This window comes from Scophthalmus maximus, chromosome 7 (assembly GCF_022379125.1).
Source record: "Scophthalmus maximus strain ysfricsl-2021 chromosome 7, ASM2237912v1, whole genome shotgun sequence".
Taxonomy (NCBI): Eukaryota; Metazoa; Chordata; class Actinopteri; order Pleuronectiformes; family Scophthalmidae; genus Scophthalmus; species Scophthalmus maximus.
The window spans coordinates 21910123-21934972 of NC_061521.1; the positions used below are offsets into that span (position 1 = coordinate 21910123).

General features: G+C 43.6%; 1 protein-coding gene and 1 long non-coding RNA gene across 5 annotated transcripts in view; one reads left to right on the top strand and one right to left on the bottom strand.

The window, feature by feature from the left end:
- The first annotated feature begins 2713 nt into the window (after window positions 1-2713).
- LOC118315751 lies at window positions 2714-22063 on the top strand. 3 transcript variants are annotated; one of them, XR_004794924.2, is made up of 4 exons: window positions 2714-3169; window positions 4184-4352; window positions 18462-18602; window positions 21926-22052. It is a non-coding gene; the product is annotated as an uncharacterized LOC118315751 (long non-coding RNA). The 3 variants fall into 3 exon arrangements; XR_004794923.2 differs by lacking the exon at window positions 18462-18602 and having other exon boundaries at window positions 2796-3169; window positions 21926-22063; XR_004794927.2 differs by lacking the exon at window positions 18462-18602 and having other exon boundaries at window positions 2796-3169; window positions 4184-4347; window positions 21926-22061.
- The window catches only part of cdh13 (cadherin 13, H-cadherin (heart)), a 280640-nt gene continuing 270124 nt past the window's right edge, over window positions 14335-24850 (bottom strand). Inside the window, exon 15 of one of the 2 annotated variants that reach the window (XM_035643270.2) lies at window positions 14335-16497. In XM_035643270.2, the coding sequence (XP_035499163.2) occupies window positions 16496-16497 (2 nt within the window). In that variant the 3' untranslated portion in view covers window positions 14335-16495. Of the gene's footprint in view, window positions 16498-20833; window positions 22445-24850 lie in introns of those variants that run through there. The other variant, XM_035643269.2, reaches the window with a different exon arrangement.

Sequence of the window (24850 nt, forward strand, 5' to 3'; positions counted from 1 at the left end):
CACCCAAAGACAATCAGTGGGTGGTTGTCGTATCATTGATTAAGATTGGTGAGGTTATTACACTGCATGGATATGCACAGATGCTCGCCGATGAAGGCCAGTCAGAAATATGCTGCTGGGCGACTAATTTATAGAAAGTTAGAATGCGGGGGGGGGGGGGGGGGGGGGGGACACGAAGCTTTCAAAGTAATAGACTTGCTGTAGAGTTTTGTTTTTTTTTTGGTAAAAGTTGTTAGTTTGGCATCCGTTGCAACTTGTGAGATGTTTTAAAGAAAGCATCTTTAAATGGTTCGTGGTTTGGATCGCTTCACATGTTGAGGCAGCTGAAAGCGCAGAACTTGATAATTAAAGTTTGGGTGGTGTTGTCTTTTTAAATCTATATATATATATATATATATATATATATATATATATATATATATATATATATATATATATATATATATATATATATCTTCTTCTTTTTTTATCTTCACTGTCAATTTCGTTGTCAATTTTGTTACCAGTGAGTAAAACTAAGACTTATCTCAAAGTAAGTAACCTGGGATAATTCTTAGTGAATGGTCAGAAGAAGGGTCAAATCAAAAGAAAAAAAAGAGGTTTAAATAGGAAATACGATACCTGCATATACACTGTCAAAAAAACAACTTACGGGAACACTTAAATCACACGTCAGATCTTGACGAACGAATTATTCAATGTGAAAATCGTTGCTGATGTACATTGCGTTGACGTCACGGTGAGCAACAGCGAGCAAACAGTCCAGGGGAAATGAAAGAAGCTGAACGGTCGGAGGTCAAGGTCACTTGTATCTCGACGTCTGTCCCAATTTTGTCAACGCAATTTTTTCTGGGAACGCCTTGGAGAGAATATCTTTACATCAGACACAAACGTCCACTCGGAGTCAAGTATAAACTGATCGAAATTTGGTGGTCAAAGTTCAAGTGCGAGTGTGGCTACACAAAACACATAACTCAAGTATTCATAGGCTGATTATGAATATTGTATGAGTTTTGAAAGACATCGATGTGGACTTGAATGTTTGGCCAAGGTCATGCAACGAAAAAGGAGGTGTACTGAATTGATCAATTTGAATGATAAATCACTCCGTCCATCATATTTTAGGCTTTATATTTCATTTTAGGTCAGATTGAAACTCAACAGAGGATTCGACAAAGACAAAAGGAAGCACAGAGACTACATTCGTTCACAGGTCGCACAATCATGACAATCCATGCTATCCAGGTGTGCTATTTCACAAATGCGCAAACCATGACTGTGTTTTTTTTTTAAATTGTTTTTGTTTATCTAAGAATATGAGTTATAATCCTCCAATGCGAGTTCAGCAGGAACGTGGTTCTTCGCCGGTCCAATTACACGGCTGTTTTGTGAGTAATCTTCAGCGCGATGGAATAAAAGTTTGGCGTCGAGAAATGTTCAGGTTCCAGAAGAAAAAGCACCGTCTTCTCATAATTGTGTTCTTTGTTCCTATTCAAAAGGATTAGACAATGAAAAAGAAAAATCCAATTGGAGACGGCTGGTAGGTTTGACGCCTTATCGCCGTTTCTTTTTTGCCATATATCAAATTTGCTGCTTGATATCCTCCGTTCTCCGTTTATTTATGAGTCTGATCCAAAGGAATTAATACTTGATTTTTCTTACATTCCCACCTCTCTGGATTTCTGTGAGGAACAATGAACAGTGTGACAAATTACAAAGTGATTTGGGTTCGTCACAATTAGTGTCTACTCACCAGGTAAGTGTTAGCACTTACTGTAGTAGCAACACGAACTGTGCTAACTGGCGTCAGTGTGTTTTCATCTCTGAGGGGGGAAAAAAACATGATTTTTATTTTTAAATGTAAGACTGAAGATTGCTTTCATTGTTTTCTCAGCATTGTGGTCTTAAGCGGGTTTTCTGTCATTATAGCCTAAGAGCAAAGAGTCTTTGTTTGTGAGAGTGTCTTGTCGATGGTTGGTGAGAGCAGCAGAACAAGATGATGAGATGAGACGTTGAACCCCCCCGACTTTAAATCTTCAAATCATGTCGGTTTATGCGAAATTCATGTTTTTTTCCTGGTTCCACCTGTCGTACTGAACACACACACACACACACACACACTCCAATGGACTAGTATTTTTCCCAGCACTGGCGGATCATGGAGCCTCTCAATAGTTCCCGGAAGTGAGCAGCAGCGCATGAGAGCCGCAGCAGAATGGAGTCAGGGGCCCGTCTGTGTTGCACTTATGAAGGGTAAGACGTTTAAATAATCAGATTGTAGATTTATTTATCATTTAAAAAAACAAAACATGAACTAACCACATAGGCATGTCGGTCCGCTATATTGTGAATCGATACATTCATTGACTACTAATTAGGGATTCAGCCGATACCGATAACCGATATTTACCTGCTTCACATGGCCGATTCCGATACCGATAACCAATAATAATTCCAACTTTTTTGTCTTTTAAAAATAAGTTCACAACTGTAATTTCTGCACCCCTGAGGGTAAAAGGGCTCAGATGTAGTGAGCCAAGATGAATTATTCGACATCCCTATCCCAAACATTTGACATCCCTATTGTTAACACAACTAACACAAAGAACAGTTCTGACCCAAAGGTTCTGACCTCAAATGTTCATTTATTTTGAGTGAGGAAGGTTTTTCTGTACCTTTGGTTTTCACATAACAAAGCTTATCAAATATTCTGTATGTAAATTCAAAATAAACTAAATTTCCACGATAATCTCAAATCAGACACGTTGATGTATTAAACACTGTAAACCCCAAAATTAAGTGCATCCCTCCATACGAAACTAAAGACACAAAGACAAGCCTATGGCTGCTCAGTCTGCAAAAGGCACGTGGTTGGCGTTCACATCACATTAAATACTAAATACCAAGACAAACGCAGTTCTGTCGCTCTGAATAATGGCTTTCGAATTGCGCGCCAAGAACTTCCGGGAACTATCTGAAAAGTCTGCATTGTCGGACTTCCGTTGCCGCGACTCTCATTAGACGGCTCTGGATCACGACGTTAACCAGCAGTTTTCTTCCCGGCGTGGTCGAGGTGTCGCGGTGAACCTGGCTGCCAATCGGCGGCAGCTGCGTTGAGCGTAGTCGCAGGTGCGCATCACTCAGGTGAACACGTGCTACCGTGCTGCAGGTGAGTAACAGAAAAAAGGTTGGTTCAACACAACTTGCAGATGTCCACCTGTTGAATGGAAACTCTGAATTGGTGAGCGCGTCACGGGCGGAAGCCACTCGTGTTTGTCTTCACGAGACGCCGCGCCACTGACGGCCAACGACATCCGGCTAGCAGTTTAGCACGTCGCGTTAGCTGCTGCTACATGCCACCCGGGGGCTTTTGTGCGTTGCCCTGGTCGCGTTTGCCGAACGAGCCGTCGTAGATCAGGCGGCCGCGAGGGTCGAGTCATTTCAGTCGTGTTTTGAAACGTGTGAGAGCTGCTCAGTGTCCTTGGTGACTTGTTAAGCTACAACTGCTAACTGCTAAGTATGAACACAGTGCAGGTGTGGTGCCAAAAAGTGACTTCGGTCCTTCTTGGCAGGTAATATTCAGTGTTTTAGGGCCCATTTACAGGTATTTCAGTATTTCAAGTCACATCACAATAATTGCAATATCGCTTTATTGTAAACATAACCCATAACCATACATCATGTTAATTACAATAATCATTATTCGTTATCGTAATAATATTAGACACAAATGCATACGAACCTTAAAACCAATAGGTTCGTATTTCCTGCGAGCAAACCATGTCGATTACGATACAAACCGGCAAACACTTGCAGCACAATTAAAGTTTCACAAAGACATATCTTTGATATTACTATGGACATGAAGTTGTGTACATATGTGCCCATTTTTAGAGTTTTTTTGATCCAGATAAAATCAGTCTCTGGCGGACGATCACTTTTTGGCACCACACCGGGTAATATTATATGAATTAAGATTTATAGTATTACATTTATTCTCATGTGTACGTCCTGTCACATTAAAGGGGCAGTATGGATGTGATGCTAAACGCCAAAATACCAGTGTTTAATGTTGACAATATATAATTGAAGTTTATTATTATTGTACATTTTTGTATTTTTTATACCAGAGAAGTTTATGGTTGTTATTAAAAGATAGTTCTGGCCTTATTTACTTAAACAGGCCACGGTTGGTTGACTGCGACGTAAGTGAGTGAAAGAACTGATGGGCGAGCTCTTCAACCTGATGAGCGCAGAGCCAAAGGATCTGAAGACCCCACTCCGCAACAATCATCGTCATCATCATCACCATCGTCGTCGTCGTCGTCTTCATCATCATCCCTGCCGGTGCGGTAGGAAAAACTGCAGCGGAGACTCACTCCACCCATTCATTCATTCATTCATTCATTCATTCATCCCCCCGTTCACATGCACACACTTTGCCCAGCATATCCCTTCCCTAATGACTTGGACTTGGACAGATGGACGAATTCTAGACTTCCCTTCTGTGGGTAAAAGAAAGAAGATCAAGAACTGACGATAAACTGTGTGTAGTGACCGGGTCCGATTGTATTGTTTCACAGTGCTAAATGATGCTTGATTGGTTAATCTGTTAAGGTGATGCTGGTGATTTAGAAAAAGGTAAACGACTTTATTCAAGAGAATTCATATATCCTGATTCATCCTGTAGATCCAAAGTGCACTTAATTATAGAATATAATTATAAAAACAATACCACAAGTTGTAATCCACGCCCCGCTAACAAACACGATGCATGGTTTGTACTGCATGATTGCGTGGTGTGTAAAAAATCTACACTTGACCGGCCGCACAAAATGCAGTAAAAATTCTACCACAAGAGCGTATAATTAAGATTTTTATCGGAAGAAATGTTGATTTGTGTGTACTCTAAAAAGCCGCACAGTAATTGGTAAACAGAGGACGCTCGCAAAATCACATTGGTGTGAGCAGACAGAGGGAACGCCCACAGCTGATTTGGTTACAGGCAGAAGGAAACATGTAAATGAGGGAAAACGTATAAGAAGTCGTTGTCCCGCTGATTGTACCTTTGCATAAAGCCACATCCAGTTTGGCTCTTTTCACTGCGAAACCTAAAACAATTAGTGGATTACAGGGCTCTGCTTGTCAACAGTGAGAGGAACCACACTGCTCGCAAATGATGTTGGGGATTCCTAACTCTCTAATCACCTTAGAAAAACACAGAGTGGAGTCACTGCACGAGCAGCGTTGTGGAGCTTTTGCATATATATCTGTGTGTTTGTGTGTGTGTGTGTGTGTGGAAAAAATGCTATGCTACAGCCTGGGGAAAAATTGGACGAGAGAGCATTACGCAATTTTTCAGGCATGCACACGCGAAAAATAAAAAACAACAACAACAGACAAAAAAAATCCTCCATGATAAACTCATTCGTAAAAGAATGAATGTTGTTTTTTTTTTTTTCTCTCTCTCTCACAAGCATAATACCTGCACATGTTACAAACCGTAAATGTTCGAAGACCCATGCTATTTTGGATTTTGCATGAATATTTGCCTATCAGAGTTAAAATGGAAGGTTGAAAGAGTGAGAGAAAGGAAAAGGAGAAAGAGAGAGGGCGGGAGGAGACGCAAGGGCTGCAAGGGATGAATTAAAAATGATGAAGGACCGGGGCCTAGGCAGAGTTTATCCCCATGGGCTTGTACACCGTGGCTCTGCTCCTCCAGTTTGCCGGCCCCTTTAGGAGGTTAGGGTCAGGCAGCGGCCCAAATCGATGGGCCCCGAGAAGGGGCCCTGAGGCTCCATGCTAATACCTGCTCCGTGATAATACCGCCTGCTCAATCCCCTGCCGGCTAATGTCATCCATCACCCTGCTGCTGCCCCCAGCCCAGATCGAGGAAGAGGAGGAGGAGGAGGAGGAGGGAGACACAGTACTGTACACGTAGATAGATGGCGGAGAATTTCTCTAGCGTCGTTTGCTGTATATCCCAGAGGTGATTTTAATAAAAGTGGTAATAGGGCCGCAGAATGTCCCTGTACTCTTTTTTTTTTTTTTTTTTCTTTTTCTTGGTCCAGCCCATCAGACACAGAGATAAATGCCTGGTCTCGCAGGTCCACTGGGGCACAAAGATGTTAATCCATACATTACATATTACTTGCCTCAGCGTCACATCGCTGATACATCATGGTAGCTATTGATTGGCCCCTGTCCTGACAAGGGCTGCTAAATGAGATATTTCATCCTCATGGGGGGGGGGGGGGGCACTGTATTAATTTTCTAACCAGAAGCCGACTGCTTTGGCCAAGTGTTGTTTTGCCTCAAGTCTAATTCAGTTTTGTGAAAGGTTTAGTTTTTTGAAATTAGGCTCCATCTCCAGAGGAGCGTAAATTCTTTGTCAGAGGTTTGTGGTGAAAACACAAAACCCTCTGTTGTGTTTTTTTGGGGGCCTTTTTCAGACACTTCCTTATCTTTTTATTGTTTCCCGTTTCATTTGGACTTTCCGTATTCAGAAGCTAAGATGTCATATTTAATAAAAACAAACAAACGACAAAGGACCTTTAACTCCGGCATTTATAACAGCAAAAAACTTTTCACACGACTCTGCGCCGCTGACCAAGATCAAACTGTTCTGACAGCGTTGACCTTTGAGCGACATTAGAGAAGGCCACACATCAGCTGTGTGACACAGTCGCCATGTCAACACGTTTCTAGTGCGGGCTGTTTTTCATGTAAACACAAATCAATTTTGCTGTGATCGGACACTAATATATATAATGGTAACACCAACTCTAATACAACTCATTCTGCCTTAATGCGTCTTAATGGGCATTTATTCCCAAGGTGATTAAACGTGTTTTTGTGTCGGCCGTTTCATTCCGTGGCTTATTACTGCACATTTTGTTCTTCATAATTTGTGCAGGAATGTTTTGAGGACTTCACAACTCTGGAAAGTTATCATTGCAGTGAACATTTTATTTTCCGTCTCGCTGAAGTTTTCTTTTTTTTCCCCCTTTGTGTTGACATCCTTCGCCGCAGCTCATTGAAATGAGTGAGAGGGCTGCAACTCTGTCATGCAGCGCTAGTTTCAGTTGTTCGCCTCGACACGAAAATTGACTTTTTTGATAAGCGCAGGTATATCTGACTCGGTGATGAAAAGTATAAAAAAGTGCCGTCAAGGTTCATTGTTCGGAGTGTTTAAACACTGAAGTTTAGTAGATACGGTGCCAAATTCAATGAAGCGTGTTTCTTTTTAAACCTGACAAGTCCAACTCTGGGGTAAAACAACTGTCACTCAAGGTGAGCACACTTCACATTGCTCTCTGGTGCAGTAGCCATGAGCTGACAGGGATCTCGCCCAGGTAGTACGTCGTCTGAAGACATGTAGCTAACCCTTGTGTGTTCCTGTTTTGTGTTGTTTGTGTTGTAACTGAGGCAGACGGACTCTCTTGAGAAGCAGGAGATGACTGACAGCTGCCACCTCGAGTCGTCTGATTGCGCCTTTTCGCTTGCAAGTCGTAAACACTGGGATCGTTTCCCATTATCCCCTTCCCTCCCACATGACATGAAAGTGGCACGAACAGGGCGGTGCACATAATCAAATGAACGATGGCTGAAATCCATTCGCCGTCTTCAGCTTTAGTGTCGTGAGAGTTTGTTTTCGCCTAAGCGGACTCATCTTACCTTCGGCGTGTGGTGGTTAACCGAGGCTGTCTCGGAAAAAGACACCTCGCGAGACTCCCTGCGGAGCATGCTCAGACAGAGACGGAGTGTTACTATGGAGAGAGCCATGCTGTCTGATTCTGAGATAAATACACCACAGTGAGCGGAGGTAGAAAGGTTTTTGGGACGCCATGCACTGACCACTTGTTGATCTGTCTACCAATCCAGAAATCTCCTCAATATTTGGCTCCTTCTGATAAATACTTCTGCTTAAGACATCCGCGGCCTGCGTCTTCCATCACAGCATGTCCACGCTTACTCACTGTGACGACTTCACTATCAGTGTTGGGCTGCTGTGGTTTTCAGGACCCAGCATGCAGACGCTGGACAGGGCAGGTGTAGGTGCTGAAAATAAATATTTAATAGTGAACAGGCTCAAAGTCGGGCTACACGGTGTTGTAGTGGTTAGCACCTTCGCCTCACAGCAAGAAGGTTCTGGGTTCGAATGGGTTCAACCAGGGCCTTTCTGTGTGGAGTTTGCATGTTCTCCCCGTGTATGCGTGGGTTCTCTACGGGTTCTTCGGCTTCCTCCCACAGTCCAAACACATGCACATGAGGTTTATTGGAGACTCTAAATTGACCGTAGGTGTGAATGTGAGAGTGAATGGTTGTCCGTCTCTGTGTGTGGCCCTGTGATAGGCTGGCGACCTGTCCAGGGTGTACCCCGCCCCTCGCCAGCGACCCCCCCGCAACCCTTAAATGGATAAAGCGGTAGACGATGAATGAATGAAGGCTTAAAGTCTCTGTCGGCAGTTTGGCATCCAAGCAGAGCGGGAAGAAAACAGAGCCTTGGCACTCGACAGCGAAAATAAATATCTGCAAACTTTGAGGGGGATTTGCTCAAAGCTGAGGGGTTGAGTTCGTCTGACGGGTTGATTTAGATGTAATGCATTGGTTATTCAAAGCGTCTGTCTTTGTAAGTTGGACGTCAACCTTTAGGGCCAGTCTCTCTTTCTTGAGATAAGAGCACGTCAGCATATTTTACAGTCACTAAATCTTGCAGTGGAGGAGTCCTCTCTTATCTTAGTCACGTCTCCCCTTCGCCAAATACAGACACCGAACATTTAAACTGACCGATCGAATCGCTCTCTCCGGCTCGCTTGTCTCCCCTCGGTCTTGCCTCCTTTTTCTCTCAAGTGAAGCAGAGAAAAGGCCGTTTGAGGTGAGCGTTGGAAGACGGATGTAGCGCGGGCTATCGGTGGAGGCCAGCAGGAAGGGGGCGGGGGGGAGAGAGGCTGCGGAGGCGAACGCTCCTTCTCATTAGCGGTCGGCTGAATTACTCAGCCAGTTGACTCCCTTGTATCCTCCGGCGGCGCAGCCCTTCACCGAGGCCGCCCTTCAGCCAATCTCCAAGGACACAGCTGTAAGAAACAATGGTGATCATCGGTTTGGCACGTGTCAAACCGTCGGTCCACACAAACCTCCTCCTAGGGCCGACGAGCGATTAAAAACCTAATTGTAGTTATTAATATTTGCTGGGAGAAGCGTATTCATTTGTGCACCAAAGGCATCGAGCGCAAAGTGTTTTCCGCCAATGCATAGATCATCTTGTTGTTGTTCTTCACGTGTTACTGGACACTTTTAAATGTTAACACTGAGAGCAGTACATACAGTATATGGCATTCTCTCCTTTTGCAATATCCCAGCTTTAACCTGAATCACGTATCTTTTCCTTTTGTCCACACGAGATCACCTGCTGACTCCTTGTCTGAACTGGCCTCATCAGGAATCCGTAGCTGTTGTGGCACAGGAGGGTCCGAGTGATTTCTTCTTTTTTTTTCTCAATCAATAGCTTGTTTCATCATCACCAAAGGGCAAAGCGAGAGTGAGCGTACTTGAGGCCTGCACACAAGCAGATGGCATCCTGTGCTTCTTTAAACTGTGAGATGTCAGGGCCATCCGGTTGCCAGACACAGTATGTAGATCCTTCTCTCTGTAGATACTTTGTCAGTGATGGTGCAACCTCAAACACTGCCTGAAGGAAAAGCTGGGGCAGCTAATGCAGCCTTTGACAGGCACTGCAGTGAAAAGCTGCCTGACTCCGTCACTGTAACATCAGCGCACAGAGCCTGGTCTGGTCAATGAAAACACCTAAAGATCCACAGTTGTGTTGAGGTGTGAGGCCTTTGTACTTCTGCGTAAAGTATTCATAGGGATCACCCTGTCACAGAATGCCTGAAAGAGCACAGGAATTCCCTGAACAGGAGAGAACACGTGTGTTACAGCAACCATGTAGGTGAAATGTGGCGGAGCAGCCTCTGTGTTGTATCTGTTCACATCTGGCAAGAAAATAAAGTTCCGTACTCCGTACCACCAGGCGGCAGTAATGCAGAAGACTTAAGAATGATAACGCTATTTAAACTGAGCAACACTACGAAACATGGAGGAGATTCTGATTTACAGTTTTGCAAATAGGATTATCGATTCAATAATGATAATAATAATAAATTTCATTTCATACATTTCAACAACAGGGCAATTCAAAGTGCTTTACGTAAGACAATAAAAGCATCATCATCACATTCAAATCTAATAATTAAAAAGAGAAAGTCAAAACATGTTCAAGTAGAATAAGACGGGTGATAGAAGTTACAAACAACAGAAGTGTTAGACTTAAAGAAAGGAGCGACAGGCTGAAATAACATTCTGGCGTACATGACCAATCAGGTATCTCCGGCGCTGCAAGCCCCTCCCCCAAAATTTCCTGCGTACTTCTATAACTTAAAGGGATTTTTTTTTCGCACATTTTAAAACGAAAGGATGTATTTTTGTCATTAGTGCGCAACAATTGAACAGATTTTTAATTTTTTGGTAACGTTTTAAAATGTGGCGAAAAAGACGTTTCTCGTTGGCCCCCTCTTCTACAGTGGGACTGTGACTTGTGCTACTTCCATTTCCCCTCCACTCTCCGTTACATGACATCGCTGATCACCATTTCCATAAGGTAACATATTAATTATGCATAAGCGACTCATACGACCCCACTTCAAAATCACTGAACTATCCCTTTAATGCAGAGCCTGAAAAAGTCTCCCAGCTCCTGAGGAAAGTTGTTGCTGTCTGTTGTCTGTGTGGTCGTTTTAGGTCTTTATGAAGCAATCATATTGACTTCCCCACATGAAATGTTCACAGTCACTTCAAGTAGAGGCTCCCATGAGCACCACGACTGTCGATAATAGATGTGACCATAGATAATAGAAGAACGATAGAGTTTTCTGTAGTTTTTCTGAAGTGACGACTGGACAGAGCTGCGACCGACCGTATCCCATCGTTCAGGAGGAAACGAAAATAGATGCGAGGCTCTTGACAGCGGCCTCTCGCGCCTGTAAGAGATGCTGACAGCTGGCACGTCATTAGCTCCGTTTTCAACTTCATCATAAACATTTTAAACAACAACTCTCAGACGGGGTTTGTACTTGACACGGGCTGAAAAAGGAGAAGCGTGTGTTGGGTTAATAATTTAAGACAGGAATTTAAAAAAAGGCAAAGCGACACGTCGAACTCTCTCAATGTGACCTTGACGAAGACTTTTTTTTTTTTTTTTCACTTTTATTCCACAGCCCGTGAAAACAAAACAAAAAAAAAACGCAACTTAATCTTTCCTCTGAGCCTTTTGCAATTTGCTTTCAACACATTTTTGAGGAATCAAGGAATTATCTCCTTTTGTTCCTCTTGTTTTTTGTGTCCTTTTTCTTGTTTATCTCATGTCTTCCTTCAGGGAAGACAGCGGAGTGCTCGCAATGAAGGCTCCTCAGACAGAACCGGGCAAAACATGACAATGACGCCGCATAATACGATAAGTAGCTTAGCTATAACCACTTTGCTGACACGCAAACCTCTAAAACGGTCCCCCAAATCCTCAACTTCAGGGCGTCTTGTGTCAAATCGAATTCGGGATTTAACAGGCAGAGGTTCGCCAGCAAAGCCCCGAGGTGTTGCACGATTGGGTTTGAAAAATTGTTTGCAATTAGTGTGTGCAAAGTGTAGTTTCCAGTCGGCCGTCTTGTGTTTTGTCTTGCGAGCCCAACTCAATACACTGAGGCCGCCTTCAGTATTGGCCTCGGTGACCTTTGAGTCGACCCCCACGCCAGTGCATCACGCGGACGATAAGATCAACTCGGGGGGTCTGTGTCGGCGTGCGACTGTTGCTACAGGGTTAGGGCGGACTGTGACATCAAGTCTAGCTGAGTTAATTAAAAGCAAAGGTGTGGGTGGTTCAGGAGACAGAGACACACACACACACACACACACACACACACACACACACACACACACACACACACACACACACACACACACACACACACACACACACACACACACACACACACACACGCTTCAACACAACTCCTGGTGGTGAATGCAACGTTTGTACCATTCGCTAAGTTCACGCTTCCCCCCCCAAGTTTGTTGAAGGCGCCGGGCACGAGTCAACAGCTCCTTCATTCACTACACAATTCCGTGCAATACACCGGGCTGTGGTACAGACATTAGTTTCCCCCCCCCCACATATTTGATGTTTTAGATGTTGTAGTGTGTTGGGGGTGGATGGACGGAGCCCTCCAGCGCGTTGTGAGAAGACGTATCTGTGAGAAACCTCAAATAGAACAGCGGCACGTGTTCGTACTCGAGCCGGTCACTTCACTTCACTTTGTCAGCATGCAATTATGCACAGAGAATGTTCAGATGATGTGGCATATGGATTGATACAGTTTTGTGCATTTTCTTCCAATATTACATTGGGGACATTCAATCTTTATTCACATTTTTAAAGCAAACATGACATTTTTCATTTATGTTGGGTTCCATCTTCATTTACACTGACCCATTAATAGCTATATGGGTGTTTACACCTCTGCTGAAATCTCACAAGTGTTGGCCTTCATATAGATACCAAGATTATTCATATACACCACATTTTGGCTGGGATATTTTCTCAGGGAGAGACAAAAAAAAGGGCCACCGGAGTAAGAGGTTAAGTTCAGTTGTGTTCTGACGCAAAGCTGTTACTTGGCATGTCCAAATCTGAATTCTGTATCGCAGTTCTCATCATTGGTCATTGTGTTTGTGTAGTTGCAGTCGAAGAGGACGCGTTTCGGCACCTTGAGTGAAACTGTGTGCACAGTTATCAAGGCCCTAGACTGGGCAAAATAACAAAGATTGTCTTGCATTCTTAATGCAACCATGAATTTGAACTCTACGAGGTCTTGTGGTTGTTATTCATTGAGAAAATCTGGTCTGGTAGATTGTAGTTGCGTTTATGAAATATTAATTAGTCAACGCTCTGTAGATATTGAACTAAACATGGGTAAAAAACAACAATAGGAAAAAGTTCACACTAAAATGATCTCAAGGTGAAGGTTGTATTTGACTCCACATGGGATTGGTAGTTCTTCCCCCACAAGAGTTCAATTTCAGCTCCAGAAAAGAATTAAAAAGTTCAACTCCCTGAAAAGAGTATACAATAACTCCACATGTACACTCACATCAAGTGCATGTTCGACTCACGGTGCTCGTTCGAAACACCAGAATTTTGCTGTGGGTGTCATTTAGATAATGGTATAGAAAATACTGTAATTCTCAATCCGGCTGTTTTTGGATTTGCTGATTTGATTGAGGCAGCATGGCTCATTTCTAAATTACTGCCACGATGTTGGCATTCATTGCCTCCATAGGAACCCAGTCCACGAGTTCAATATAGGGACTGATTGGACTGGAGAAGAGTGCAAGGTGTGTGTGTGTGTGTGTGTGTGTGTGTGTGTGTGTGTGTGTGTGTGTGTGTGTGTGTGTGTGTGTGTGTGTGTGTGTGTGTGTGTGTGTGTGTGTGTGTGTGTGTGTGTGTGTGTGTGTGTGTGTGTGTGTGTGTGTGTGTGTGTGTGTGTGTGTGAGAAACACATTGGCACAATCACCAAGAAAATCACTGACTTCTAAAATAAAAGTCAATTGCCCCAATCACACAACATGGATCATTTATTTTAAGAGCAATCATATGGGGAACATAGGAGATTCTAAAAATAATGATATGGCCTATAATTTCAAACTTCCCCTTTGTGTAGAAAAACTTAAAGTTGACTTTGCATGGTTTAAATAACACTAGAAAACCACCATTTCTGTGCAAACACCTTTCCAATTTCACATCAGCAAAAAGTCAAAAGATGGATTTTGAATGAAGTATTATTTTAAAGCGGTATTATCAGGGATTGATTTCCTCCTCCAGCTGTTTTTTCCCCCTTGGCCATTATCAGGCAAGCTGCTGTGTAGGAGTGATGTTCAGAGGACGACACTCCGTCTCCTCGGGACCTGTCCCTGTCATCACTTATTCAACTTGTCAATAGAAAGTCAATATACGCTCACACAGTGGGTTGTCGTTGACATACAGTGTGTTTTTATGTTTTTGCTGTCAGACAACTGCACACACACACGTAAACACACACACACACACACGTAAACACACACACACGTAAACACACACACACACATATGTATGTGTGTATATATATATATATATATATATATATATATATTTAAATAAAAATAGTGATTTCACTGAGAGTTGCAGTGAAGAAGCAGGAATAAAAGCATTAAACAGATTTTCCCAGTATGAGCATATGTTTTGGGCATCATTACAAAACATGGGATCCTTATAAACATAACTCCACGGCAATAATTTGTTGTGTGATACTGTTTATTATATAGAAATTATTGGACAATACCCAGAGTAGCAAAGCAAGATGAGGATCTGGTGAATGCATGTTTTATATCAGAACTACGTAAAGGAAAACTTTCACGGATTCCCTTCACAGACGTTTTCATCATCTTTGCCTTGAACCAAGTGCTTTTGTTGCCTACGCTCGAACAAACCCTATTTAACTGTCAGAATCATACTCTTTCTCTGACCTTAACCAAATACTGGTGATACAAACACTTAACCAGATAGTGAAGTGCAGATTGTTGAACATCATCTGGACCTGCTGTATGTTAATGTTCCAGTGACAGAGGCGGTGCTGGGTGATGTCACAGGAAGGGGCTGCTTGTTTCCCGTTTGCGACTGACTTTTTAAATCAGTCTTTCAAACTGGGAACGTAAGGTCTTCGCTTTATAATCTACAAGTGTAATGCATGACTTCTATTCTGTAATATTCCCACCATCGTGATTTCACAGCTAATAAGAGAGGAAATTCATCCCTGGGTGCTGTTAATCTCCGAGCAAATTCCTTTAATTGTAATGCAAATTGCACCCCCCCCCCTCTAAACATTACTGTAAATTCTCGTTAAATGGAACTAATTCTGTTATATGATCTACAGACTTACAAGCATAGAGAAACGGCACGGTGAAATGTCACTTGAAAAAATTGAAAGTGCTACAATCACACTTCAACGGACACTTGACTGACAGGTTTCTAGCTTTCACGGCACGTTTCCCTTGTCATCTTGCTCATAGACAGTAGTATTACTGTAATCGAGTAGTGCAGTAGTATTGCTGTGATCAAGTAGTACAGTAGTATTACTGTGATCGAGTAGTGCAGTAGTATTACTGTGATCGAGTAGTGCAGTATATTATATCAGTAGCATGTCTTTCCTTTTGACACTGGAAGGGAGCTGCTGCAGCCACGCTGGTGTACATCACAAGAAAAAGGGGAACGGATGAATTATGTACAGTATGTATATTTTTGTAAAAGTGGAGGCACAGAGAGAAGAGACTGTTGGTCACAGATAAGGTGGTGTTCGAGTCTTTTCACTGATGTGTCGCAGAAATCCTGCGTGCATTTTGTTTCCAGTAAATCTTTGCCGCTTCCCGACCGCAAAGAGGCAGCGTGAGCCCAGCAGTGACAACAAATTGGGACTCTGGGGAGCTCTGATGCGCCTCCCTGCCGCCGGCCTGGTTTGGCGGGACCGGCGTAATGAAACCCTGTGCTTCATGAAACAATAAGGCGACCGCTTCATGCATGTTTGCGTGGAGCAGCTCAGATTGGGGATCTCCACGCACACAGCCAAGGCTGATGTGCATCATACCAACCTCGGAGTCTCGGACCGTGACGTCAGCCAATCTGCAGGGGAGACACATTCTCCGGGCACAGGGCACTACTAATATGATTTACGCTTTAATCAACATGTCATTTTAAAAGACCACCGGGCCTGAAGACGGGTCCCTGGGGAACTGGCATTCATGTTGCCAAAGCTTTTCCCAAATCCCAACAATGTAAAATAGCTTGATGTTAAAAAAAACAAAAACCTCAATACCTCAAAGCCATGAAAGAAAAAGAAGAGGCAAAAATAAAATGAACTTTAGCTGTTTTACATAAACATGGTACTTTGGACTAATACAAAATCAGAATCCTCTCACTGTGACCTTATTGTTATCAGTGCGGATAGAACACAGTGGAGAACAGATGAACTTAAACACCTTCCTTCCACAAGTTTACACCAAGGGTTTTGTTTATAAATTGAGTTTTTATTCATGGGGATACTGTTTTTTGTTTTTTTTAATCTAGCAAGTAATATATGACGCACTATCACATGAAGGCAGACGCCGCGTTGTTGGGCATCGTGCACTGACATCCGCAACCTCCATTTATCATCGGCCGCCTCATTTGCAAATCAAGGGGCCTCCTGTTTAGCACCTTTCTGTGCATAAGACAACACAGGAAATTAGAGAGCGACCTTGAAATCTATCAATGACAAACGGGGAAGCGGAGGAGAATGTCAGACAGAGACATCACAGGGTTGTGTATGTTGAACCCGCTCGACACAGTGACGACTGTCTGGACCCTCAGCAACTTTTCTGAAAAAAGAAAAAAGAAAAATTCCATTGTACCACTGTATGTGTATATCACACCTGCACACGTCTTCATCCAACTGCACCGTACATGTATGTATTGATATATATATGTATATATATATATATGTATATGTGTATATATATATATGTCTGTATATACATATATCATGTTGACAGCCAACAGCCCTTTACATGTTTTTGCTGAATATTCTCCAACCACATAATTTATATTTTACAACAATAGAACATCTCACTGCTTTCACAAGATGCTCCTGTGCATATTGTTCTAATATGTTTGAAATTCATTGACTTGAACGGTTTTTTCTGATTTGTGTGAATTCCCCCGACAGGCTTGCTCGTGCAATTGCAGTAGAAGGAATCATATTCTATTCTAAACGTGATTAACACATTTACAGCACACTATCAACGCACGTTCGGGCTATTATTGATTTACTTTTACTCTCTGACACTTTTAAAAGGTCCTGCTGATGAAGATAAGAATCTTTCATTAAGTAAAGATCTACCTTTGCGTGTGCGAGTGTTAAGCCTGAGCTAAATATCACAGTATCACGGCAAAGATTGTTAAATTAAAAGAACAGTTCAACATTCTGGGAGAAACCTTTAAGTGTGGCATACATTGAGGGATTTAAAAAAATATATTGTTGTCATGGAATATGGACATTTTTGTATTCTGGATTTTTGAAGTGGTTTCTCTCCTGGGTTAAATCCATACCACTAAGTTTTTCTGTTAAAACAGCATAATGAAACTAAAATGCTGTTTTAGAACTAAAGCGATCCCTGTCCAGAGAAGCGTTTTAGCTCCGTATAAGAAGAAGTCTCTGTCCATACTAACACACCTGAAAACATAAAGTATAACATGTGACCATTCACATACAGTGGACGTGCGTGTGCCGGTGTAAGCAGGAAGCAGATTGCCTGCTCTGTTACAGAAACTACTAGGAATGAGAAAGAACGATGGTGAAATGTGGCTGCAGCCTTCCGGTGTCTCTGCTCGGTGCCTGACTGAGATGTAACTGAGGGAAATAACAGAGAGGGACCGCGTGTCTACATTGTGGCTCTGTGCGAGGCAAAAAAAGAACCTTGAGAAAAAATAAAATAGGAAAAGCCTCCTACTCGTTGCAGACTGTTTATCAAGACACTGTACGGATACAAGCTGGAGGACATCACCAACATATCCAAACTGGTGACGTCATCAGAGTGATGAAGATGAGTAGTGATGAAGGTTAGGGGGGGGGGGGGGGGGGGGGAACAGTTGATGGATTGAGGGGAGAATAAAGAGACCCTTAAAGGCCTGGTTGGATATATCTCTTCTGTAATCACCACCAGTATCGGCCGATGGTCCATTCGACGCTTGTCGCAGGTCCAGGGCGTTACTTAACCTTGCTGAGCCAAAGTGGACTGAGAGTGAAAATGATAATTGAGCGGTCATTACAGACGAGGATCTCGGGTTAATAGGCGCTCAATGATCATCCAGGAGGGAATAAATGAGTCTGAATGGCCGAGTGGGAGACGGCGGACGGAGGATGTTAGTGTCATTATTATTCGATAGCGTGGTTTTGCCGTTGGCTTTTCCACATTTAAAGTTGTGGGTTATGGCCGTGAGGAGGAGATCGTCTTCGCTGGCTGAGCTATAAAGCGGCCACTTCTAATTAAGAAGAAAAAATCAGCTCTGTTCTGAAGCGGTAGTAGGAGGCAGAGGACGAGCCACCACACCTTTCCACTCGAACGTTTCCGCCATTTGAGAACTCGTAAAATTAGTTTTTTCCAACGCTGTAGCCAACCATTAAACACCCCCGTCTGTCCGACCACTCAGTGGTCACCTTGTCCTACGCTGTCATCGCTTGTGTCCCGGGAGAATATTTCTCCAAGCCGCCCCTTTTGCCCAAGAGCATCCGATAGGAAACCCGAGAATCCAACACGACACATGAATCATCTCATTCATCCAGGTCACAGTTGTCCAAAAGAGGGCGTTGAATCAGCAGCGACTGGACTTTGGGCGTTAGGTCGTTGGAGACGTGTCACTTCTCATCCATGAGGCCTCTTCAGTTGGGTGAGCGCTGCAGCGCCGTCGAGAATCTACAACCAAGGTACAGTTGCTCCAGATTTTAACGCCCTTTTTTGGACACATGAATCTGGAAATATGTGGCAATGCATCACACAGTGTTCTCCGGGGGAGTTGGGCATTCAACGATGACCACGACCTAGAACCTGCTGAGATGTTGTGTATGGTTTAAAGGCGTGAGGTAACCTGAACCCATCATTTCCTCATGATAATCCAGCACGGGTTGATAAGCAGTTAGATACATTTGAGTGCTTGCACACGTGCAGGTGTTTGCAGTCAAGGGATGCAGTGATCTGAATTCTTCAGTCCCCGTGTCGATACCTTGGCGTTGGCTGTCAGCTGATGCAGAATATACCAATCTGATACCAGTGTTTACACACGAATCCACCCAAAGCCCACATGACCCAGTTTTCCACCAGCACGTAAACGCGGCATGCATTTGTCAGCCTGTCTTTGCAATCTGTTTGCGTTACTAAATATAACTGTGCTATACTTTATAGACTAGTATAACTAGGTTTCTGTGACAAACCTTAACATGTACTCCTGTGTCTGTTCTTTCTGCTGCTGCACACATATTTGGAAAAATTCTAATATCACAGCCTCCAACTCATTCATGCATTTCTTGTTCAATGTCTCCCCCTCAATGCTACAGCTTATTTGACATGCTGCCGAGGAGGCTTCAGTGTTCAGCTTGTCTCATCGCATCTGCCCAATTTTTAGCCTTTTAGAATCACTGTTGTTATTGATTGCTTTTAAGAAACACACAAAAACACGCTTTCACGTGACCGGCCTTTAAAAATCCCTACGAGCGTACAGCTGCACCCCGAGGTGCCCTAGCAGAATATTATTAATATCCAGAATCGAGAGCGTTGTGCTGATGATTAGGGTTCTTATAATTAAAATAGATGTTTTAAAAAACGTCTTTGTCATGAATATTCAGCTATTCGAATAATAATAAAGATTCCGATGTCACACAATGCCGACTGTACCTGGATCCAAGCAGAAGAGGTTTTGCTATTTCTCAAGCTCAAACGCTCCACTAGGTGTTGTGTTTCGTACAATGAGGTCATAAGGGCTTTTTTGGGGGGGGGGGGACGACAGCTGCCTCCTGTGTCGGAAACTGAAGCTGATGAGATGATGTCCAGTCGAGCTGAGGGGACCTGCAGAGTCGCGTAATAACTCTCGGTGGGTTCATCTTCCATCGCATATAGTCAATGTAAAACGAAAAGAGTAGTGCACCTTTAATAGCGGGCCTCCAGATGTTTTTAATCCTTCTTCATTTCTTTCAAATGGAGGTTCCCAGATTTTGGGATAGAATTATTTGATTCACTTTCGCACTGAAAAAATTGACACCAATTGTCGGTCAAATGTGAGTGGTGGAAAGTGTTTGCCGGTCCATGAACCAGCCTCGAGCTCTCTAAGGGGCGATTCAGATGTAGTGTTTTGCGTGAACAAATTCCTTCATTGTGTGTAATGAAGATGTGCGTTAGGCGCGCTCACAAGTGACAAGGGAGGCCGTCGAGTCGCGCATTCATTGTTTGTTTTTTGCGGGGGTACGTCCTTGTAGAAAACAGCGTGAGCATGCGACTATCTCAGACAAATGGTCGAGGAGGAGTCGGTGTCACGGCAGAGGTTTGTTTAAACTGGGCTTCTATCTACTCCTGAAATAACCTTGGAACCTCCCGTCGTCCAAACAAAGCCCGTAGATCTAGTTTGTGAAATTCTCAGGAGTTTTTGGAGCCTTGACAGATGAGATGTCAAGTTTTCCTTTTTCAAGCAGTCAAGCTACTCAGAGGGATTTATGGTCATAGAAAATCAATGTGTCTTTGTTTTGACTTCTTTCTTACTTATGTAGTTTCAGTCAGCGAGGCTTGTTACTAATTGGAGAAGCTGTTCTGGTTGCTTGGTAACGGCAGGCGCAACCATAGCGCAACCTCTCAACCACCTTGGATGTAAGTGGCACATGCGGTGTGTTTTTAGATGCTACACCTGAAAGGCCCTTAATGAATATTAATTATTTAAACTATAATTACAGGGGTTAATGTGTCGGACCATGTTTTGGCCATTTGTTGTGTCGCTCCAACCAAAAATGGTCCAACCTGTAATTTCACTCTAACAGAGATATAAACAAGATATAAATCTCAAGGCAGGAAACACAAATACATGTATTTGACGTCTCGCATGGTGTGTACAACTCCTTTCACTGGAGGAGAAAAGGGCATTTCAGTCAAAACTATTTGCAAAACGGCACAGTGGGAATTTTCAGTAACGGCTTTATTAAATTAGTGCAAAAGACAGACGTAACTCATTCAAAATGTCAATTTTTCTTTACGGTGGTCTTCCACATGAGCGCGGGAGGGGGGGAAAAAAGCGAGACTTTGTTTTCTTCTAACACATTCTTCTTGTGACTCGTGATGAGAGATGGGGGGCAGAACTGATGGACGACCTAAACACGTGGCAGTCATCAAAACAAGACTCCTGATTCTGCAAATGATCACAGATTTAAATGTAAAAAAAACGACAACAACCCAAAACAAACGAAAGAACAAAAAGAAAAGATATTACAATAAAATAGTTAACACATCGATAGCATTAGAAATTTTGTGCCTAAAATTCACAGAAAAAAAAAAGGTTCATCTTTTTTATTTACTCACTGTATGGGTGACCAAAGAACTTGCAATCAAAGTACATAAGTTAATCAATACTGTATATTTATACAATGGTAAAAAATAAAATATTTATATAATACCTTTTTTTTGGGAGGGGGGGGGGGGTTACACCGTTACTATAAAGATTTACTGTTTTCAACTCCATGACAACTAACGCAATAAAAACAGAAGCAGATCGAAGAAAACGACTCCAGAGAGTTTTAGACTTTGAAGGCTTATGGCTACCACCTTGTCCTAAGAGACCACGACCACTGCAGACAAAGAAAAACAGGCGTTGTTCTTTCCACTTAAAGAGCGAAACGGGACCAAACACAGTCTGTGACGAGAGGAGAAAGGAACACATCGGAAAAGTCAATGCTCTCCCCCCCGGACCAGGACAGTAGCTCAAGCCTTTGCAGTGTCGCCCGCCGCACCGAGAGACAGAGCAAGTCGATGGATAGACGGGTAGACGGGGGGGGCAGATAGATAGTGGGGACAATGTCTACGCGTGGGGGGGGGAGGTAACGATGGATCGGGGGGGGGGACAGAAATAGAGAGGTAGCTACGACTGGAGAAAAGAGGGAAGAAGGAGAAAAAGGAAGCTGCAGGTGAGAAGTTAAAGATGCACTGTATGATATAATATGAAACAGATTTATAGCTTTTGCTTTGTTACAATATCAATATACATTGCTGTTTCAAGTATCCCCTACGGATGTGGCATGCTGCTGTGAACGCTGCCGACGCACGAGCGTCCGTCTGCCAGTGTGACGGTGCGTCGCCAAAATGGAAAAGCGAGGACAACTGTAAAGGAATGAATGCAAGATAATCGAAGATGGAGGGAGGAACTGTAGAGAGGAGAGGACAGAGGACCAAAACAAACAGAAAGAGAGAAAACGGTAATGAAAAGGTGAAGAGATGAGATAAGACGAGACCGACGCGGGGGCGTGACGGATACAATGGAAAGTACACGTGAGAAATCTTTAAAACAAAACAGTTTGTATGACAGTTGTGCCGGCGGGGACTGTGTGTATTTTCTTGTTTGATTCTTCGTGGTGAGAAGACGTCTTCTCGCCTTCTTCTTCTTCATCATCATCAACATCGTCGTCATCATCTTTTTCTTCTTCTTCTCTCCTAAGCCATGGCTGCGTGGGGGAGATAAGTCGTTGCTTTTCAGTGTTTGCGAAACGGACTACGAGAGGTTTCAGCAGGATCTACAGGCCTGGGTCGGAGAGGAGGAGGAGGAGATGGGAGGAGAGGAGGAGATGGAGGGAGAGGAGAGGTGGAGATGGAGGGAGAGGAGATGGAAGGAGAGGAGAGAAGGAGATGGAGGGAGAGGAGATGGAAGGAGAGGAGAGGAGGAGATGGAAGGAGAGGAGACAAGGAGATGGAGGGAGAGGAGGAGGAGGAGATGGAAGGAGAGGAGGAGATGGAGGGAGAGGAGAGGTGGAGATGGAGGGAGAGGAGATGGAAGGAGAGGAGAGAAGGAGATGGAGGGAGAGGAGATGGAAGGAGAGGAGAGGAGGAGATGGAAGGAGAGGAGACAAGGAGATGGAGGGAGAGGAGGAGGAGGAGATGGAAGGAGAGGAGAGGAGAGGAGGAGATGGAGGGAGAGGAGATGGAAGGAGAGGAGAGGAGGATATGGAGGGAGAGATGAGGGGATGGAAGGAGGGAAGAGGAGGAGATGGAAGGAGAGGAGGAAGAGGATGAGATGGGAGGAGAGGAGGAGATGGAGGGAGAGGAGATGGAAGGAGAGGAGAGAACGAGATGGAGGGAGAGGAGGAGGAGGAGGAGGAGATGGAAGGAGAGGAGAGGAGGAGATGGAGGGAGAGGAGAGGAGGAGATGGAAGGAGAGGAGGAAGAGGAGGAGATGGAAGGAGAGGAGGAGATGGAGGGAGAGGAGATGGAAGGAAATGGAGAGGGGAGGAGGAGGAGGAAAAGGACAGAAGACGGGAGATAAAGTCAAGGTCATCAATCAGGCAGATCAACCGCAATCAATTACACAGGACAAGAGATGGCACCGCGTCATTAAAGATTCAGTGAGGACAGAACAGGAGTTGTAATTATTCACTTTCAGGACAACTTCACACGGTGGCAACAAAGTAATTGGCTTTAATGTGAAGGTCCAACCTGCACCTCGACATCCTCGCCGGTTCAATCACCGTCTGAACACAAGCAAGACTCTCTAATGCTCGAGTTGCAGCGATGGTCTGATTTATCGCCATCGAGAGACACTTTCTGGAGGGTCTACAGTGGAGATTAATTGGCTGATGACAGGTACTCGAAGAATACTTCCGTTTTTTACTTTCAGAATGAGTTCGGTTTATGGTGCCGGGGGCAGGGAATATGTGACCGTGTGCTTCAACAAATTAGCCCGGACGGAACCTCGCCACTTATTTCGGAGAGTCTGACAGTCTGCTTCTATTCCCGCAGCGCAATCTTCACGAAGAGCCCGCGCGACGCGCTCGCAGAACGTTTGTCACATTTGCACCGATGGCGTGTGTTGTTCCCCCCCCCCGGTGACCGGGGCGGTCTGAATGAGTCTGATGAAAAAGTTGTTGAGGTGTACAGGGGTTCGTTCTCCGCTAGTGTGACAGTTTGTCTCATCAGTCGGGGAGAATTGCTCACAACGAGCTGGTGGGAAATGTGACACACACACACACACACACACACACGCACACGCACACGCGGCAGTATGAAGTGTGAGAGTTTATTGATTGCCTCTGCCAGCCATCTCCCTCACAGTCTGCTCTCTATTTCTGACATGTTTGGAGATGGCTAAGCATTTGACAGAAACCCTTCGCACTCCTGCTCGTCATTTTGCTCTCTCTCCCTCTCAAATCTGTTTTCTGATATGACTAGATAAGATGGGGCGCTGTGGGCTCCTGCTATATGTCCTTAAACTCTACTTAAGGACATAGTAAGTCCACAATAAATGTATATTTAAATGTGTGGGTCCAGGTTGTTTTTTTTACAGATATGTCCCACGCAAGTTCAGGAAAAGGTCACTTTGCTCCTATCAAATTCAAATTGCACTTCACCGTGGATTTGAGCACTTCACCAAATTTACAACACACTTCACAAGTGCACTGTGGAGAGCAAAAAGGCAAATCAAGGTCAGGCAATCGCTGTTCAGACCTTTCGCTCGCGTGTCGAACGTAGTGCACACGCGCTCCATTTTATGAACTCTAAATAAAATGGACTAGAATTTTACATCACTTGAGCCTTCACTTGTCATACCATTAAATCTTGTAAAACATGGTTAAGATTCTAAATTACATTTCACACAATATACACAAAATTACAAAACATTATGCTAGTACCTAACAGTAAATTAGTAGCATAGGTTAGGCTAGCATGATATGCTACTCTACAGGAACAGTTCTCCACTACAGGAAAACTGTGAATTGTAGAATCAGTTTGTTGTTTCCTTAGAATAAAACCTTAATATCGATATACGGTAGGAGCTGTACCCGAAGACTATTATTTCAATTGGTTGCAGTTAGCAGCCTGTCCACTAGATGTCACTAAATGAACATTTAATATATTGTTATTGTTTTTTGTTGAGCTATGTTAAAACGCGATGCTACAGGAACTTCCTTTAGTTACTTTTGATTAAACTGCACTT